The 20,916-nt window shown below is 41.7% G+C and overlaps 1 protein-coding gene across 3 annotated transcripts; it reads right to left on the bottom strand.

The window, feature by feature from the left end:
* Window positions 1–3,921: 3,921 nt before the first annotated feature.
* Window positions 3,922–16,171, bottom strand: mfsd8l2 (major facilitator superfamily domain containing 8-like 2). Of its 3 annotated transcripts, XR_014889438.1 has the most exons (12): window positions 16,074–16,171; window positions 15,789–15,974; window positions 14,082–14,144; window positions 13,869–13,988; window positions 13,533–13,612; window positions 12,794–13,064; window positions 9,286–9,359; window positions 8,794–9,007; window positions 7,709–7,831; window positions 7,403–7,533; window positions 4,403–4,643; window positions 3,922–4,084 (listed from the first exon to the last, which is right to left on the bottom strand). XR_014889438.1 is itself a non-coding variant. In XM_085254001.1 (11 exons), exons 1-11 carry the CDS (start codon window positions 16,147–16,149, stop codon window positions 4,563–4,565), a joined length of 1,419 nt encoding a protein of 472 aa, XP_085110127.1. In that variant the 5' UTR covers window positions 16,150–16,171; the 3' UTR covers window positions 4,167–4,562. The 3 variants fall into 3 exon arrangements, 2 of the variants coding, with proteins under 2 accessions (XP_085110127.1, XP_085110128.1); XM_085254001.1 differs by lacking the exon at window positions 3,922–4,084 and having other exon boundaries at window positions 4,167–4,643; XM_085254002.1 differs by lacking the exons at window positions 3,922–4,084; window positions 15,789–15,974; window positions 16,074–16,171 and adding an exon at window positions 14,613–14,746 and having other exon boundaries at window positions 4,167–4,643.
* Window positions 16,172–20,916: the final 4,745 nt, after the last annotated feature.

The raw sequence follows: 20,916 nt of genomic DNA, 5'->3' as shown, positions 1-20,916 counted from the left end.
CTTTACAAACTAGTACAGAAAGAACCAACATCACAAACAGGTTATTGCAGTAAGTAAATAAGTAAGCTATAGAAAAATTAAAAACCTGTTTATTTCTGCTGTGAAGTTAGTTTTGGAGCATGGACGATGAAAAAAGATGGATTTAGCTTCTGCGCTGAAAATATGAAGCCAATTCTGAAGTGACTTAAATCTGCTTTCTATCTCAAGGCCACCAGATGGCGATAGCTGTGGTTAGCCTATTAGCCCCTTTCCACCAGTACTTATTCGGCTCGATCCGACTAAGTTTGTAGGGTTTTTGATTAAGTGGTAGTACCTGCACCACTAAAATTTTTAGTAACAGCTCAGCCGGTATGACACCAACAGACAGCATGCCACCGACTGGCAAGTCACTGCCGTCACTCAATGAGTGAAATGGCAACGAGACAATGGCAACACAAAAATCAGCACCCTGGTCTCAGAGCCTGACAAAAAGCCATACTTAGATATACCATCGCCTCGACATCCTCCGTTTTAGTGTTGTGTTCGTGTCACATAGATATGACCTCACAGGGTTTTCAGCCGCGTTGTTATAGCAACCTGATGCACATTAGGTGGCACTCAATTGTAATGGAAAAAGAGAGAAACCCAGTAGAGTTGAGTCAAAGCACGCCGAGTTGCACTATGTACAACTGGAAAACAGCTACATGTGAAATGGCTTTCTGCTCTGACCTCTGTAAACACTTTCCTGCTGAGTTATGGTCTCACTAACTCAATATGAATTATATTGAATTATAAAATTAAATCTATTTTGTTACTCGTGGTCGCACAATGTTTCAAACTGGAACCTTATCAGTGATATGAAACCGTCGTTATCCAATGAGTGTGTGGTTACACAGTCAGACCCGCTGCTCCCCACCAGCCTTCAAAACCAAAGGGTGATGTCATTATGCTACACATTATCAAGTCACTTTAACCTGTGGGTTATTGATGGGGTCAGTTAAGTAGCAGAGGGGATTGTTAATCAGTTTTAGCTACTTTGGTATTAATGAAATTAACAACTGTTGCACTAGAGGGGTAACAATGAGACAATCCACAAAGCAGGAATGTTTTTACAGCTGGAGGCCACGGACATTTTATCTGACTGGATTTACATTATTTTAGCATTTGGCTAAGATCAGTGTCATTGCTGGTAGCACGAGGCAATACCTGGACCCTACAGAGGTTGCACAGGTAGTCCACCATCTCCAGGGTGGCACATCAATATGTGACATTGGCAGAAGGTTTGCTGAGTCTCCCAGCACAGTCTCAAGATCATGGAAGCGATTCAAGGGGACAGGCAGTTACTCTGGGAGAGCTGGACAGGGCCGTAGAAGGTCCGTAATCCAACAGCAGGATCAGTATCTGTTCCTTTGTCCAAGGATGGACAGGATGAGCACTGCCAGAAGTAGAGCCCTACAGAATGACCTCCATCAGGCCAATGGTGTGAATGTGTCTGACCAAACAATATGAAAAATGGGCTTCACGAGGGTGGCATGAGACCCCGAAGTCCTCTGGTGGACCTGTGCTCCCTGCAGAATTGGCAGGTCAATCACTGGTGACCTGTACTTTTCACAGATGAGAGTTTGGTGGTGGGTTGGTGATGGTCTGTGGATGCTTATCCATGGAGTGCTGCACTGCCCTCTATAGACTAGGCAACAGCACCCTGACTGCCATTAGGTATCTGGATGAAATCCTTGTGCTTGTTGTCAGACCCTACGCTGGTGCAGTGGGTCCTAGTGCATGACAATTCCCGGCCTCATGTGGGGAGAGTATGCGGCAGTTCCTGGACCCCACACTCGCCTGACCTAAATCCACCAAAACACCTCCGGGACGTTTTGTTTTGGTCCGACACCACAAAGTTGCTCCTCAGACAGCCCAGGAGCTCATTGATGCCCTGGTCCAGATCTGGGAGGAGATCCCCGAGGACACCATCTGTTGTCTCATTAAGAGCATCCCCGACGCTATCAGCCATGCATACAAGTATGCAGGGACCATACAAACTACCAAGTACCATTTCAAGTTGCTGCAAATTAATTTTCTGTCAAATGGACAAGCCTGCCGCATTGTTTTTCCACTTTGATTTTCAGGGATCTTTGAATTCAGCCCTCTGTAGGAGTCCTGTCACTCCTAACACATTATCCAGTCCGTATCAGTCCAGATATCCAACATATTTTTTTTCCTCATTGAGATCTGGTGTATATTAAAAACTTTCTTTTAGCTTTTTATTCATGAGAAAAATGTCATGACAGTAAAACCACAAAGACCTGGCACGATTGGTTCAGACTGAGTGTAACACATTAAACTGTAGTTACTTCACTGTTCACAGCTCGGTTCACCACAGAGCAGCAGTAACATAAAAACCCGGAGTAATGGCTACATCCAGCAAGATATTTTTACACGATAGCTAAAATAACCGCACACAGCAGACTGATTGTTCCTCGACATGGCATGAAAACAGTTTGTACACAGAAAGCAGACTGAGTCATTTATAGTTATGTGGTACTACAACATGCAGATGCATCCACTAAAGCTCCACGGCACCTTCATCTGTTCCACAACCAGAATAGCCAGGGTTTCCGCTCTCCAATTACACAACATTACTTCATCTTTTGGCCTCTTTCTATCCCACTCACAAAAAAAATAAAAAATCCCATCTCCATAGCAACAAACTCTCATCCATAGTTCACAAAAATAATTGTTTGCTCCCGCATCAAACAGTTGTTCCGTGGAAGCTGTTAAATTTTGAGAACTTGTGCGTCTGTGCCCACCTTTGGTATATTTAACATAAAAGCCCAAGGCCTCTGACTTTTCTATTTATGTCCTTTGTGTGCTTCTGCCTCTATACGCTGCCGCAGAGGCTGAGGTGGAAGATAGTTGACTGCGCCGGTCCAGACGGTCTTAAAAGCAGGACTGTTCATTATTCACATGTCCTTGGGTTGAGTGGATGCATGTCTGTATTGCTTGTTATTGGTCAGCTCGGCTCTGATGCTATCACATAAAGGCACAGATGCTGGAAAAAAAAGCACTTAAATAAAAAAGATGTCAATGTTTCTCCTGCTTGTTGCCCCAGAAAGACAAAAGAACTTGTCGCCTGGTGATGCGATGACGCCACCATGGAAATGTTTACCTGTTACAAAGGTGGTAAGACCACACTAAGCTAGCTTAGACTTCTGAAATTAGCAAGAGCACATTCGACTAATTTAAGTTTATTAAACCGCAGATATTTAACAGATTTAAATGTCTTTTGTTTATATTTATGTTGCAGTATAGGAATTTCTTTCAACCCACAGGATAGCAGGAATCATGCTGGAAAAAAGGAGAGTAAATTCAGGATTGACCTGATTCTACGCTCCCTCTTATCTCCCTTAAAATGTCAAGTACCTGAATGCGCTGATCAGGCCATGAAAGTACTTATATATATTATGTCCTTGAGTCCCAGAGATTAGAATTTCCATTTCAGGCAGAAAGCCTCTAGAAAAACCAAACATCACATGCTGAGTGAAGAAAACTGGAAAGGTTACTGAGCCTTATCTGCAATTATGCAAAAACAGAGAGATTGGCCAAACCCATGTTCATTGCTACAAAGGGAATCTACAATGCCTTGATGTTGCATTCTCGTCTCGTAGTGCAGATATGTAGCACGCAGCACATCCTAGAGGAGGCTATAGGAAAGAACAGCTGACTGTACACTACTCACACCTAGTCATGTTTTGAATTATGAACACAGGCAATTAAACTTTAAATCCCCCCTTAGTAAGAAGATAGAGCCGACTAATTAAGTAAGTCCTTTTTAAATTTGGTTTTAATTCAGAGCTCCTCGAATGCCAAGCCGGCGTAGAGGATCAGATCAAAACAAGCTTGGTTTACTTTCATTCAAAGCTTTGCATTTTTGTTTGTGTTACATTCAAGTACCTAGTTTATTCCAGCATTAGAAGGGAACAAAACAACAAATCTGAAAATCTTCACTCTGTCTGACCTTCTTCTATCAGCAGCACTGACATGGAGCTTCTCAGATGTTGACAACTCCACTTCTGGACTCATTGTGTCATCTGTTCTCCGTCTCTCTCTTTTTTTTTTCCAAAGGAAGAAAGACAAGAAACAAAGCTTTGCTACAAAGGTCACTCGGAAAAACCTGCTTCTTTCTCTCATTTATTTATTTTTTTCCAACAAACACCGGGGGAATAAAAATAGTTTGGTTTAAAAATAATGGCTTTCATCTTCATTTATGCCTCTGAATATTCAATATGAGAGCAATGGTGCCCCCTTGTGTAAAATATAATTAACAGTCTGATAGTAAATATGCACCTAAGGTCAATTATAATTGAATCTGATAGCACAGCTTAGAAACGAACAGTGTTATTTAACCGTGAAAGAGTGTGATCACCTTTACAGCAGCTTCTGAGGTCCAGCATGTGTTTTGAACATTTTTTATTCCACATTCATACAATTCCCTCTGCAGTAAACCTGTATTGATTCTCTCAGAGGTGAAGGGCGCTCCCTCTGTCCGTCTTTAGCCTCTCCTGCTCTTCACAAGGACTGCAGCTCTATCCTCCGCTGTCAGAGCTCTGTGCACTCTGCACCGCTCGCGGCTCAGTCAGGCGGTCGTAGGACAGCGCTGTCATAACCTGTGAAAATGTACAGTGTGATATGGCTTTGGAGAATAGAGAGAAGCAAGTAATAAGTAGAGGCTATCAAAGACATGCTGAGTTAAAGATTTTACTGGCTAGAACAGCCTGTGGCTACTGTTTTTCACACTGGATTGGTGAAAAAAAAATTTTTTTAAGCAGTAGCTTCGGCTAGTTTCAAACAGGGAAGGTAGATGAAGGACAGAAAACGGAGCTCTTTCTCTCTGCTGACATTAAAATTAAAATAACCATTAAAGATTTTGTAAGCGTTAAATGATCAGTCTGAAGCCACACTCGTGTCTATGCTAAATGTGAAGCTACAGCTAACCACACAGCTAAACTTAGTTTAGCATGCAGAATAAACATAAATTCAAAAGAACTATTTGGAATTTTATCACCAAATTACTTTTTTTTTTTAAAAACAACAGTAGAATGTAACATGTTATATTCCAGTGAGCTTTCCCACCTGCTAGTTTGTAGCGTCTGTTTTCAGTCTCAACGCTATGTGAAGCTAAAGTAAGCTATCCTTTAGCAGAAGGCGATTTTCTTAAAGCCATACACAGTCAGTCTGCCTAATGACCAAGACTATATTAGAGAGACACACTACCCAGACAATCACGAAATGAACTATGGGATAATCCAAAGCACAGATGGCTGTATTAAATATAAGTTTAAAGGGGAGAAAGGCGTTTTAAACCGTATTTTGAGCTTTTAACAGATTATGGAGTATATATATAATCTAGGGAAAACTAAAAGGAACATTTTTGGTTCAGTCTCACTATAGCAAAAATTGAGCAACAACCTTCTTGCAACTAGGAAAAATTGGTGATTGCAGGGTTTATGCACTGATGTTGTTTGTTGTGTTTTGTCTTTCTCCCCTCTCACCCTCAATCGGTCGTGGCAGATGGCCACCCTTCACTAAGCCCGTTTCTGCCGGAGGTTTCTTCCTGTTAAAAGGGAATTTTTCCTTCCCACTGTGACCAAAGCACTTGCTCATAAGGGGTCATCTGATTGTTGGATTTTTTTTTTCTGTATTCTATGTATTATTTTAGGACCTTTACTTAGGGCTTAAAATCTGGGACTGTCCACCAATTGCTCTTAGAACTGAAGAAGCTTCTCAGAGGAGAGATGAAACGTCTTCAAGAAACCTAAAGAAGTCCAGACGCTTTTCTTTTAAACCTCCTTAGACTATGATGACCTGGATGACTGAGAACCTTCACAGACATAGGTCTTAACCTTACAATCTGGTTGTTCAGTGATGACACGACGAATCCTACTTCCGGGCCTAAAGTAGTCTGCGTTTAATATGGCTTTTGTGTTGTTAACATGTTTAATGTTATGTATTTTCTTCTATTTGATCTCAAAAAGCTCCTAAAACAGTCAGTGATCACTGCTGACCTCCCTCGGCTTTTATTACCGCTAATCATTTATTTAAGCTCAGTTTTTAAAACCTTAGGATGTAACTACAGCCCAGCCCATGCAGCAGTATATGAATGACTAACCTCGTATTGTGAATGGATTATCTCAGTTGTTCTCCTGGCTGAAGTTTGGTCCTTTTACAGCATCCTGCCATGCGATTACATTTGTTCCTGACCACCGAGAACACTCACGTTAACTTTTATCGAGTGGAAAAAAAAGTTAGCTTGTTTATATTATGCTAACATAGCTGTGTCGCTAGCGGTCACGTAGCACATCATTATATACCAGCTAGCCCAACTTCAGTAACCCTTCAAACGTCACTGCTGTTTAGTTTTCTGTCTTCATTTATGCTGGAAGTGATAACAGAGCTGTACGTTTTAATTTCTTTCCAAAACCCTGCAGTCAGGACATGCTATATTGTATTTAGATAGAAGCTAGCGAGCTAACTCCCTGCTAACTTCTAACTCCGTTAAATGTCATAAATTCCGTTTTCATGGATGCCTGGATGTTAAACTCAATTGTTACACCTGGTAGAGCAGAACGCTGATCATTTTATTAAAGATGAAAGACTTTAGACAGTTTTTCAACTCTCAGTAATGCCATAGTGATGTTTGATATATGGACCTGCAGCGGAGTTTAGACCCAGACACGGCTAGTGACGTCAGACTGAACAACCGGATAAAAAGTGCATGGAGGCAACTGTTGTTGTGATTTGGTGCTATATAAAAAGAATTGAGCTGAACAGAAAAGTTTGTGGCGCGCACTTTTAATACTAAGGCAACTGCACAGGTGGATGATCATGGTCCCCCTCAGACTGACTGCAATCACTCTCAGATACCTTGTAGAGGTTGCCAGCTCACTGCAATCAATCAATTATTCTGCACCAAAGAGTGCAACCTGTCTGCAATAGGTCTCCTTGCAACAGGGGACTTGACTCAAGTGATTGCAAAACAAAATTAATTCTCTATTTAAGCAAGCTTGCTGAACGCTTATGTCATTTTGCAGTTAAATCGCTGTCCTGCAGCAGCTACATCACTACTTCTGGAGGAATTTCAGGTCTGGATCTATGACGTAAACGCTACAAGCTATAGCTTAGCTTAGCACTCTATAAAGAATAAAAATTTGAACAACACAAAACTTTCCAGTTTCTCTTTTGTATCGGTTAAATAACTGTATATGGCATGTCTTATCCCGTTGGTTTATCAGTGATAGTAGATATGTGTTAGTACCACATAATAGATTACATGCTAAGCCAAGCTAAGCTAAACACCTGACAGAACACAGCCACATAGCCAGTCTGTGTAACACTACACTGTTACTGAGCGCCTTGTTCTACTTACTGTGATCATAAGAAGTAGTGCCAGCATCATGCCCAACATTATGTACAAATTATTAGTCAATCCTCCAGCCCACAAGGGACCCAAGATTGTGGCCAGGCCCCCAACTGAGCGTCTGACACCTTGGCTGAATCCTTTTGGTGAGGGATCACAAAATATTAGGTTATTTATTTCAGATATAAACATAACAATATGGCTTTAAAGTTCGCTACGTGTAATTTTTTTTTCTATGCATCACATGCGCTGAGCAACAATCTGTTGTTTTAATGTGTTGAGCCAGCACACGGTGCCAAGGTAATATGAGCCAACCTTGTGTTTTCTCAGCAGTGACTTTGGAGAAGAGAGACACCTGAGACACGGCCACAAAGGGAAGCCCCAGCAGCTGCAGAAACACTCCGATGATGAAGGCTGACAGCTCCCATCCATAACCACCTGGCAGGGGTGGGAAGATGATATCACAGGATCGCTAAATTAAAGTAGTTTATCACAGAGTAAATGGAATACATAATTCAGCAATTACCTTTAGCGCAATCCAACATAAACCCTCGCATACCTATATTTGATAGACCTAGTGGCCAATAAATATGACAGTTCTGAAGCTTCTTATTTCTCATGTGGAGTCATGATCATTCAAAGAGTGTGGCAGATCATGCTTCGGTTGCCCAGCTCGTCCGTCCGTCAGTTTTTAAGTTTCTCCCACAAATGGGCTGGCAACACCAGAGACGGCTCAATCCGAAAAACGAAACCCCTGCCAAGCTGGCAACCACTTGATTTTTGTTCTCTGCTGCTTTGCATCATGCACATGCCTGTATGAATTTGTGCCGACTCTAATTGTTGGAAGTTCTTGCATGAGCTGAAAGTCTATCATTTTACGATCAAATTACAGTTTCACCAATCAAACATGCCTCTCGGTGGCCCCAAAGGATAAAATAGTTTTTCTTTAGGTGTCTTTCTTTCAGGTTTTATGTCTTTGTTCGGTTGCTTTAACCACAACGGTTAACAAATGGCAAACAAATGACAGCCACGCTTTAACAAATAGCATTTTTGCTAAATTTGATTACTCTAATCCTTTTATATGTACTCAGGCACTACCCAGCTCCAGCACCTGTCACTTGTAATCAGAGCGATAAACGTGACGAGCTGCAACAGACGCAGGCCAACATTAACATACAGGATCCGGTTTGCCTCTATGGTATCCTGCTGAATGATATCATTTACAGAGCACACTCAGTTCAGCCAGTGTGTAACCCAATATGGCTCTGCTGTGCTCTACACACCGACACTGGTGGAACAGAAAGGATTTGGCTCAGAAAAAGAGGCATTTTTGTGTCTGTGTGTGCCTGCATTTGTGTGTGTGTGTCTGTGGGTGTGGTTTTTCACAGGCAGGTTAGCACCTCGGGGGTTGCAGAGGAAGATGAGGCACCAGATACAGGCGGTGCAGCAGATGACCAGGCCCGCTGCCAGCACGGCGCGGTCCGCCACCTTCCTGCTCAGCCAGCGTACAAAGAAGAAGCCCAGGATGACCTCCACCCCGCACAGGCTGTACATGAGGCTGTTGCCCAGCTCGCCAAAGTTGAAGTGGCGCTGCGTAAGAGGGGTCACCATGGTCTGTGAATTTTTAGAAAGACACCAGTCATTTAGGCAAAGCGGTCCATTCAGAGGTAAAGAAAGGTAACCAGAGTATCCAGTTAGGTCAGTTTAATAAGAGGTGAGAATGGATCTTTACACAGAGGCTGATTATGTGCTTCAGCATTTAACTGATTATTTTCCCAAAAGTTTAGGTCTTAGAAGACTCAGTGTTATTCACTCTGGATGATAAACAGTGTGACATAGTGTGAAATGTTTGGAATCGCTGCCTGATGGATCTCGATGGTCGCTGCTCTCACCTCCAGCGCCGTCTGATTGAAGAGAGTGATGAACTGAGCCGTGAGGACAACAACTACCTCTTCTCTCAGGAACTCTGTGCAGAGAAGGACAGAGAGAGAGATACCAGAAGAAATAAAATAGGGAAGTCAGGGAGAAAAATCCCCAAAAATCTTCAACTGCTAGCTTCAAATCGAAAGTTTCAACTGGCAAGTTAATTCGAGATCAAGAAGTTTTAAGAGAAAAGAAAAGTTGGACGATCTCAAAGCGGTTGTAAGATAGAAGGAGGCGTGACAAATCCTGGCCGCCTGGTCGTGCTGATCATGTCGTCCAAGACGCTCTATATCTATTTCTTTTGATGGAGAGAAGTATGGATTCTGATATTTATCTTATATCCAAAACATGATTACACAGGAAAAAAGGGGGGGGAAGCTTTCAATAAATTCCAAATTTTGATACCAGCTTTTCCTGGAACAAATTCCTCCTTATGGGCTTGGAGAGGAGGAAAACGAGCTGGGCTTGCTGCTAAATTTGGATGCCAGATGGCTGGAGAATTGGCTTGATATTACACTGTGTGATCCACTACAGTTCAGTTCTCTGTGTTCAGCGTTTGCACTGCTATTGACATGGTTTGATTATTTTATGTCACTGGATGTGTATGTGTGCAGGTAAATACCTGATGTGGCTTTAAAATGATTTATTGTACCTCAGAAAGTTCTGAGACAGATTTTTTTCCCCAAGATTTCCCAGCTTTTATTCCAAAGTCTGAATCTACAGACTGATTATTAGAATCAAAAATGCTTAATAATGGACAAAAAAAGTTACAAAGTGGTTGCTAGGGTTGCCAGGCCTTTGGTATTAAAGCAAAGGGCAACCACTGGAGCTGAAAATTGCCTTGCTCTAAAAGAAGGTCAATCCTAATGTTAAAATATCCAGACAGTAGAAAGCATCGTTAAAGAACAAAAAATAGTTTGTGCATTTTTTCACTTATTACAAAATCTCTGAGCAGAGAGGGGTTTTTTAAGGACTCTGGATACTAGAAGCTGGGGGCGCGGCCAATTTGACCAACAGGCATCCAGACACAAGCAACTGTAAGCAGTTTGGGTCTTCTAGGTATCACCTCTGCTAATTCAAGCCACTGAGCTGGATCTTACCTCCATGCTTGTGCTGTTGGTGCCTTTTATGACAATTTTAATTGGCTAATATGATGTGTTTCTGCGTGGTACGAACTCTCCCAGAAGTTTGTGTTTCTGGTTTGGTGAGTAAAAGTCTAATATTTGATTATTATCTTTGTTAATCAGAATCAGAATCAGAATCAGAATACTTTATTGATCCCTGGGGGAAATTATTTCACTAACTTAATTTAACACTAATTAGCTGATTTGTTTGTCTGTTCATTGATCCTATGAAGTTTATGGAAGCAGACTGGTAACCAAACCTGCTAGAGTGAGCTGAAAACCTGATTCTTCATCCAAACATCAACTCTGTCTTCAAACACCCCCCCCCCCAAAAAAAAAATGGTGACAGCAAAAACATCAAAGCATCAATTCAAACGGCAAACGACTCGGAAACTAGTTTTTATCCCATCTATGGATAAAAGCAGCTCAGCGGCCAATCCAAATTAGCCCAAGATTTATTTATACTTTTTTTAAAAATCCAGGTGGCCACTTTGATGCTTTTCCTTTGGACCTTAAAGACATGCTCTTGCTCAGCCGATACATTTTACATTTGATGCTGCACAGAAAATAAGTAATAAAAAGATCTATGAGGAAAATGCTTTGACCTAAAGATGGTTTTCTGGTGACGCCACAAGTAGACAAAGCAAAACAGCAAGTTCCACCGTTTTATTCATTGTATAGCTTAGCTTAGGAAAGAGACTAGCTAGCATGGCATTAAAATTAGCTTACCATTACTTCTAAACATTTCATCACTCGTGAGAGGAGGGGTACAACCTGAAAATATCAACCCAAAATTCAACCCTAAAACTAATCATACTTTCTTGATCTAACTGGAAAAACTAAGAAGCTATATAGCCTAGAACTGTTTTAAACCACATATTGACTTCATTGATATCATTGTTGTTAGTTATCCAGGAAGACATTTACTAGCAGAGGATCTAGCACAGAGTAAAACCTGCATTTCTTTTATTTCTATATTTTTATACATGTTAAACAAATGAAGGCATTCACTCCTGCATCTGGACTTTTTGCTCAGTATGAAAGTGGAATCTAACTCTTGATTACAAAATATCTCTTAAGTATATTTCAGATAATACATCTTTGAATGTTTCAGTCTTTTCAAGGGAGAAGAACTAGAGCGTGAAACAGAGCAGGCTACAAACCTGCAGTGCCGTGTAAGCATGTGTAAAATCTGATCCAGATCAGATACAATACAAGTACATGGACTAAAAAAGGCAGTTGTGTAGTTTTCCTTGTTCCAAAAGCAAAGATTCACAGAGATTTTACTGGTGCTGTTATGTACTTTTTTCTTTCCACGACACCTACCAGAAAAATCAAGATTTGATGAAAGAAAGTGAAAGATCTGCCCTGATTTTCAAAGCTTCTCCACAAAAAGTCAGAAAAGATCAATAATTAAAGAGAGCGAATACCAGACACGCTGTAAGGGCTAACAGACACTCCTACTGCATGTGCCAGAGAAAACATCCTCCGCTCCTGCTGCGTTTCTGGTGTTGTAGCTTCTCTTCGTACAAAAAGGAATCAATAAGAGGAATGTTGGCCACATTACCAATTCTGTCTCCATTTCATCCACAAGTCAACCACAGCAAGTCAGTCAATAAAAAAGGAAGTCTTCCATCCTTCCCTCTACCACGTCTTCAAAGAGTGAGAGAATCAATACAGCACATACACACAAACACACGCACTCGCAGTTGTGTCTTTAGAGGACACAACACCGACTCGCATTTCCTGGAGAGTTACTTCAGTCTTAAACACAACTCTGACCCCAACACTCACCTCGACCGTAAGCTTTAAACACGTCTGCAGCTTAAATTTAACGACGTCCCCAAAAGAAAAATAAATCCCCAGAATGTGAGTGCGTAAATCTACGATCAAAGCTTTAGGTCCTCACAACATGGTTAAGACAAATGAGTAAGTACTCAACCCACTCACTCCCAAGACACACACACAGTCAAAGAAAGTACAGAAAGGATATTGAGTAGTGGCAAACAATCGCAATCGCCATGTAAACGTACTATGACACTAATCCAATAGTGCACCTGACATCATGTTCATCATCATGACATCATGCTCTGACATAAACCAGACATGTACACGCAAGTCCAATCAATACACCGGGAATCTGATCTGACATGCTGCAGAAAATTCCTCAGAGAGACCTGGAGAATGGAAAGTGTGTGCGAGACTGAGTGAGCAAATACAAGCAAAATCAATAGAGCAGATATGAAACATGTGCATTGGCAGTGACACCTCTTCCTACCTGAACGCTGCAAAATGGGGCAGAGGAAAGCTGACTGTAATTGCTCGAGACAGGCAGTCAAACCTGCCGGCTCACCTCTGCTGGCGCTGAAGTTTCGGAAGGGGTCCGAAGCTCTGTGGACGGGTTGCATGTCAGACGAGGTGGAGGTCTCCAGTTGGTCGGAGTTGAGGGCTCTGTAGGTGTGCACCGGCTCCTCGTCAGACCCCATCAGCGGCACCTCTTCCTCTACCTCCTCCTGTTTCATCTCCATCATCGTGGCTCCCCCCTCGCAGCTAACGGGTGGTACATCCCAGTACATAGCCAGGACGACAAACTGGAGCAGCATCCACAACAGGCACATGAAGATCTGACAGCATGGAGGAAAAACCCACATGTCTTCAAAGATCTTACAGTTTAAACACACAAAAAAAGATATTTTCACAGGACCAGAATCCCTGGAAGCTTTCAGGAGAGATAAAGTGGTTCAGCTATGGAAGCGCTGCCTGGCAGAGTGAACTCTAGAGAGGGATTCTGGGTCATATTATGCGGAAAAAAATGGAAGCAGGCATATAAGAGCTTTGTTAAGTCTCATTTAAGCTTCATCCACGCTACAGGTGTTTTATTGAGGCACACTTAGATAGAAACAGATCGATACAGGTTGTTACGGGACCGAGTACCGCTGCAGGTGTTTTGTATTCCTCTTACTCACAGGAGAACAAAGGAGGAAAAATATATATGTGAGCACAGAATGTAGAGCGACTATTTCTGAAGGTTATTTCTGTATTCATGAGCCTTTCACAGAACCTTAGATTACTGATTATCTGGATGCTGTTACCCCAGGAGACGTATACTTGTTCACAACAAAGGGCCCCAGTTTGAAATCACACAGCCGCAGGAACAGGTTGAACGCCGGCCCTGTAGAGACAGGAGGAAGTGCTTTAAAGATGAGATAAATGGAAGATGTGTGGAAACAGTAGCCTGCTCCTTAGTGATTTTATTGAATGTTTTTTTCTGCTCACAGTTTAAATGAAACATCAAAAAAGAAAAAAGGGGAAAAAAGGATCACGAAATCCTTCCCGTTGTCTGATATTTCCTCACAGGGCAGAAGGGGTGGTGAGAGGTGAAATAACACCTATTTCTCTGTGGATAAGTGGAAAGGGTAGAAACTGACCAACAAGAAGACCGGCTTGTCGACCAGCCATGATGGCGGCAAATATTCCAGCTCGCTCCTCCGGCTGAGTGCTCCGAGTCAAAAAGCCAAAGATGGAGGACCCAGCTCCTGCTCCGACACCTTAGGGCAAACATATCAAACTATGATATATTACATGCATTGAGTGTTAACCGTTTTACGTAATGCATGCGTGCATGTGTGTGCATTTGTCACCTGCTACAATCCGACTGCATAACAAAAGCCACTTTGAGTATCCAATGAAATACATAAAGTTACCTGAGAAGAAATTAAAAAAAAATAAAAAATTGTTGTGAAATGCATCTTCATCTGAGGCAAGATCTTTGTTTAAATGTTTCCAAAAAAGTACTGGCTTCACCCTGTAACAATTCCATTAACTTCTATACTATTCTATACTTTGGCTAGTTGGCTAATGTTAGCATGCTAACACGCCAACCAATGACTGTATAAAAAAAAACTTTTCTTTTACTAAAAAGGTCTACAGTCATTGATTCCAACACATTCGGTGACAATAGAAAAACACTGTATCTAGTAAAGTGCACATTAACAATAATAGACGATCATGTGGTACTGCTGTTTTAGTTAGTTGATTTTAGCTGATAGTAGCTAGGTTTTAGCTAGTATTTACTAATATTTAGCTACTATTTAGAATATACTGTTAGTCTAATAGCATTCAGGTGATTTTGTTGTTTGGTTGACAACATAAATTTCTTAACAATGACTCACATCATCCCTATAATGCTTTGCTTAAAGAACAAATAAATAGTTATTTTAGAAATTCCCATAATCCATTGTGTGCATCCTGTAGATAAAAATTTGAATCGCAGAGGCAGCTAGAGAGTTCTCATTTTGAAGCCTGTACCTTCACACAAGCCTAGAGACTAGTCAGTGGCTATCTGGTAACTATGGTCACTATGGAAACATGTGCATCAACTAACAGATTAGCCAGTGGCTGCAGGAGGTTAAAGGTCCACTGTTAATAGCCCTCTCACCACTCACCAACCACAACTGCTTGGAGAGTGGTTGCTAGAGGTTGGCACGCACTAGCATGAAATTGGTCACAAAGCGGTATGGAGGTATACCGTGCGCTACCAGGAACCTTCTTGCAGTTGCTTTGGTCTCTAGCAAGTTGCTGCTGTCACCAGTAGTTTGCATGGAAGACACGTGAACCTTCTCTGTTTCAAGTCTTATTTTAGTTTTACAACAGCAAGCTATGGGGCAACTGCAGCAATCTGCTATCAACAAAAGCAATCACAAGGACGTTGTTGGTACAGTACCCTCTTTGTGACCGATTTCACCTAGTAACCTCCAGCAAACACTGACCAACACAACCCAGCGGGTGGTTGCCATGGGGTTGCCAGCCAGTATAGGTCTACATAACTAAAGCCTTTTTTTTTCTTTTTATGAAACCACACGTGATGAAGTGTGACTGACAATCACATGGCAGGAAATGGCCAAACACAATTTAGCAAGCACTTCCTGCTTAACTGTGTCTTTTATTCTAAATGAGACTCAGAACAGAATCAATATTTTGGGAAGGGACCAGTAGGGTGATTTCCTCTTTGACTTTTCTACAATCAGACTTCTTTTTGCAACTGCAGAAGCCACCTTCTGCTGGCCATTAGAAAGAAAGCAGGTTTAAATCAATTCTGCGCCTCTTTCACTATTCACTTGACTTTCTTCCTCCCGGAGGCTACGTTCAAAGAGAAATTTAGATTGCATTCAGATGAAAGGAATGACCTGATATCAGATTTTTTGTAAGCTCGGTCATCTATAAGGAATTCTCTGTGTTGCATGAGGTGAAAATAAATGCGTAAAAGATGACCCACAGAGTCTCTTCATACAGAAGCGTGACGCAGAGTCTAAATTAGTCATGTGATGTCTCGTGGCTTGACTACTTACCAACAATCTCGAAAACATTTGAGAAAAGGACAATGGACTTTGTAGTTTTGCTTCGATCTGACCAGATGCCAAATAGCGGGCCCGTGACCAGTGCACTCAAGCTGAAGGCAGACAGACCGAGACCTAGGAAGTAAGGTGGAGCCTCCAAAATCTGTAGATACCTCCATATTGTAGGAAGAATGACAGCTGAGGCCACCACAGAGGAACAACAGAGAAGGGTTGAGACGTGTGCATTAATATGCCAAAAACAACCCTGAAATGATATCCAGTTCGATATGAACTTACCGTACTCTATGCCACTCAGCATGAATATCAGTCCAGTGGTGAGAAAAGTAAGATTCCTCTTTTGGTTATTATCCATTGTCCTCACTGACTTGCTTCTTTTTACATGCCAACCTCTATCTGCGCATGCTGCTCTGAAACATTCTTCAGAGCCATAATCAGATAACAAGAGACACCATGCATCCTATTACAGCTGCCGGCCCAGATAATCAGAGGAATCTGTTGCAGCGCTTTACAAGGTCACAGCAAAACTTCTTAGAGATGGACAACAAAGACGATGGGAGGCTTTTCTTACAGAAAAAGCTCAGGACGAACGAAGCCTGGACCACGTCACAGCAAACATGGAAACAATACAAACAAATATGAAATGATTGCAGTAGTCCAATTCCATTAGGCATTTATGTTAAAGATGAAATTCTGTTTGACTCCAGTCCTCGGTGTAGCACCACGCTGCGAGATCGAGGCAAGTTCTCAGGTTGCCCGGTGAGGTAAAGTACCCTGAGGTTTATACATATTTAAACTTGTTTGCTTCAGTTTCATCAAAAGCACCTCACAACCTTGTGAAAAAATGTGCAAGGCCTATCTGCCCCTTTTGGTTACACAGTAATATGCAAAAGTCTTGAGACACTCCTCATTTCTTTATACTTTTCTTCCAAGGAGGCAGACTAAAGAAGAACATCTAAAGAAGAGCCAGGGCAATAGTTCTCCAGGCCTTCTGAAGGAGTTTCAGAGTTTAAATTCAAATTAAATTAAATTCAAATTTTATTTGTCACGTACACAGTCATACACAGTACGATATGTAGTGAAATGCTTGGACAACTGCTCGTGACCTAAAGAAAACGAAAAAGGAAAAGGCTATGAATAAGATAGGAAATAAATATGAAAAATTAAAAAGGGTAAATTTAACTAGGAAGGAATAAAATATAAATTAAGGTTAAAAATGAAATAACTGTACAACACAAATTAGAATGAAGGGTAAATTTAACTGGGAAGAATAAGATAAAGATAAATATATAAATTAAAGTTGAAAATAAAATAACTGTACAACAAAATACACAATACACAATATAGAACTATATAAGAATGTATGAAGAAATCTAAATATAAATAAATATATACACAATAACAGCAGCTGTACAAGTATTAACCGGAAATTAAGAATATAGTGACCAGTGTTGTGCAAAACCAAAGTCCAGAAAGTCCAGTGTGTGTGTAAGAACCATATGTGTGGGTCAGTACTGTGTGGTGGTGTGATTGAGAGACCGTATCGCCTGCGGGAAGAAGCTCCTCCTCAGTCTCTCTGTGTTGGTCTTCAGGGAGCGGAATCGCTTTCCTGACCTCAGCAGAGAGAACAGTCTGTTGTTGGGATGGCTGAGGTCCTTCACGATCTTCCTGGCCTTGGTCCAGCACCGCCTGCTGTAGATTGAGTGCAGGTCAGGGAGCTCGGAGCGGATGGTGCGCTCAGCTGACCGCACAACCCTCTGTAGAGCTCGTCTGTCCTGCATGGTGCTGTTCCCGAACCAGGTTAAGATGTTTCCCGCCAGGATGCTCTCTATGGTGCACGAGTAAAAGTTCCTGAGCACCTTGGAGGGCAGTTGGAAGTCTCTCAAGCGTCTGAGGTGGTAGAGACGCTGTCGGGCCTTTTTCACCACGGTGTTGATGTGACAGGACCATGACAGGTCCTGCGTGATGTGAACTCCGAGGTATTTGAAGCTGTCCACTCTCTCCACTGGGCACTCGTTGATGACGGGGGTCTGGTAGTTCCTCTCCTGCTTAGTGCTGAAGTCCACTATCAGCTCCTTTGTCTTACTGACGTTTAGAAGACGTTTTTCTTGGAACTGACCGTTTTCATAGTAAATCTTTTTTTTGTTGTTGCTTTGCTTTGTTTTTTTTTTCTGTTAAGCCACTTAACACTGACCCATGAATCATTCAAGCATAATAAAAGCTCCTACACATAACAGAGAATAGGACAAATTGTATCTTTAAGGCACTTTGTTACTTGAAGCCTGTTGCAAAAACACATCTTCTGTTCAATTTCTGTAGTTAAATCTATGAAAAATGCCAATGATAACATAAAATAGTAGTTTTGGCGTAGTAATGTGATTCCCAAAGAGCTATTAGCTGAAAACTCGGCATATCCCGGCATGGTGTGCAGTTTGTCCTTAAGGATTTTAGGAAACTGCTGAAGAAATCCAGCAAAGACTTGACACAGGACCTGACAGATGCATCTGGTGCTTAAGTTGATCCATCTACTGTTCACTGAAGCCTAATGAGAAATTATCTCAATGAAAGGAAGAAGCCAAAGGAAGAGAAACAGGGACAAAAGGCTGAGGTTATCATGTAATGCCAGATTTTACAATAACTAAACTAAAAATGAGAAACAACAGATGGAGTGGTGAATCCAAATATGAAATACTTGGTTCAAGTATGTACAGAGGTCAGGAAAGAGGTACAACATAGAGTGTGTACAACATGGTGGAAGCTCTATCATGGTTTTGGGCTCCATTTCGGTCAGTGGTGTTGGAGATCTTGTCCAAATTGATGAACACAGAAAAGCACCATCAAATTTGGATCCATCATGTAGTACAATCTGGAAAGCTTCTGATAATGTTTTAGCATGACAACGATCCCAAACACACTGCCAATGCAGTAAACACACAGTGAAACACTACCAGTCATGAATTGGCCTCCCCAGAGCTCGGACCTCAACAAGCAGTGTGGGATCGTGTTGACAAAGAACAGAAGAAAAAAGGCAGCCAACATAAAGTCACACCAATTATTGCCGTTCATGTTTGTTAGAATTGTACAAACTCTGTTTTTGCCTCACATACTGTGTGTTTCCATGCATGTTTGGACATGCTTCAATAAATCCCTGCACCTGTTTCCTATTTCTATAGCACAATATAAAGAAATAAGAGGTGGTTTGAGTCTTTTGCACAGGTCTTTAAATAGGAATTGTGCTTTTTACAAGCATGGGGCTAAATTTAGCTGTTCAAAAACACAATAAATCACACAGTGATAAAACAAAAAGTAATGAAATACATCAGATAAACAAGGACTATAGCTTATGGAGCTTTAACAGCAGAGCGGGCAACGGAGGAAACTATTCAGCTTAACGCTGCAATGTATTCAATACTGAATAAATTAGGTATGACACTGCTGTCTGTTGTGTTGAGCTGTAGCTCCTTTTTTCAAGCTGCTGTGGTGTTCCTAGCCTTGGGCTCGCTGTATTAAACAGAACTGTCACCAAGTTAATACCGCCATATGTTTTTCAGCAACCCATGAATAATACAAAACATTTGATTGTTTGAATAGCAGATATAAACTCGCTCAGCATCATGTGCTCATGCCAAATAACGTCCAGACAATCTGAGAGGTTTCGAGCTCACCAGGCCCCTGCAGTGATGAAAAGTCGCAGGACTCATGTATTTGGGTAGGAATCTACTATATATGTATGCGTGCATTTGTTGGCCATAGTGTTGACCTTTCTGTAATTTTTTTAATGAAAAATGATTTCATAGAGCATGTGTACTCACCAGTGTAGCGTCACTGCGTGTGTTTCATTCTGTGGAAACGGTAATCAAGGAGGGATTCATCCGGCTCGGCTTTTCCGTGACAAACGGCTGCTGCTGAGTGTCACAGGCCCGCTGAGAGGCCATTAGCATCCTACCTGCCTTACCTGTGGTGGTTTCTATAGAAACACATATGAGGGTGGAAGGTGTTTTTGCACTCACCTTTGAGCCTTGGTAAACAACAGGAAGTTCCCCGGTGACTAAACTGATATCGAGTCCACTCAGCCAGTCACAGCAGTGCCCCGGAGCCTGTTGGAGATATGAAATGATCAGCTGCTGGCAGAAGGACATTTGACTTTCAGATAGAGAGGAGCTTGTTAGGTGGATATACTGTACAGGAGGTAGCTCAGATAGGAGTGGGCATGTGGTTGAACACAGATTCTCCCCGGAGGTCATCCAGCATCCCCATTAACATTAACCTGCACGGTGCTCGCAGGCGGCAGACACGGTAAGAGCCGGCAATCGACTGGGCCAGGCAGCAACACTTTTGGGTTCATTATGAAGGAAAAGCACGGCTGAATTTAAACAGAGCTTCACATTATACACGCTATAGGTGCTCACTGGGTATGTATAAAAACCAGTTTGTGGTGACATCAGTCAGTTCATACTGCATTCCACTGATTGGGCATAGGATTACTACTATAAGCCTGGAAAATGTACATCTTCTGTTTGTAAAGTTTTAAAAAAAAGCCTATATTTTGTATCCTGTCCTGCCTCCAACAGGTTACAAAACCAGTAAGTTTCATGACATCCTGCTGGTCTGTTAATGGCGTCGGTTAAAAAGAAATATTGTATAAATATACAAACAACTGCAGCAGTCTGTAACAGATATGCACTGTTGTAAACAAAGGACTAGTCAAGATTTTAGAAAAAACGACTCAACATATATGCATGTGTGAGATTACAGCACATGCACAGCACAGAGTATTTCTAAATGTATGGCTTGAAGGGGAATGATATATCAGAAATAACCTGTATACACTCACCAGCCACTTGCTACACGTTGCTAGTACCAGATCAGCCCCACTTTTGTCTTCTTTCGTTTTAATTCCTCATGGCACAGATTCAACAAGGTGCAGGAAGCATTCCTCAGAGATTTTAGTTCATCGCACAGGTTGTCAGCTGCACATCCATGATGAGAATCTCCCATTCCACTGCATCCCAAAGGTGCACTGCAATGTTCAAGAAACCAGTTTGAGCTGATTTGAGTTTTCTGACACGGTGCATTATCCTGCTAGAAGGAGCCATCAGAAGACGGGGACACTGTGGGCATA

This window comes from Mchenga conophoros, linkage group LG18 (assembly GCF_057382185.1).
Source record: "Mchenga conophoros isolate Kocher_MC1m ecotype Shallow Benthic linkage group LG18, M_conophoros_male_GT1.1, whole genome shotgun sequence".
NCBI classification, from domain to species: Eukaryota; Metazoa; Chordata; class Actinopteri; order Cichliformes; family Cichlidae; genus Mchenga; species Mchenga conophoros.
Note: the sequence above shows the minus strand (reverse complement) of the source record. Positions and strands in the feature narration are given on the sequence as shown.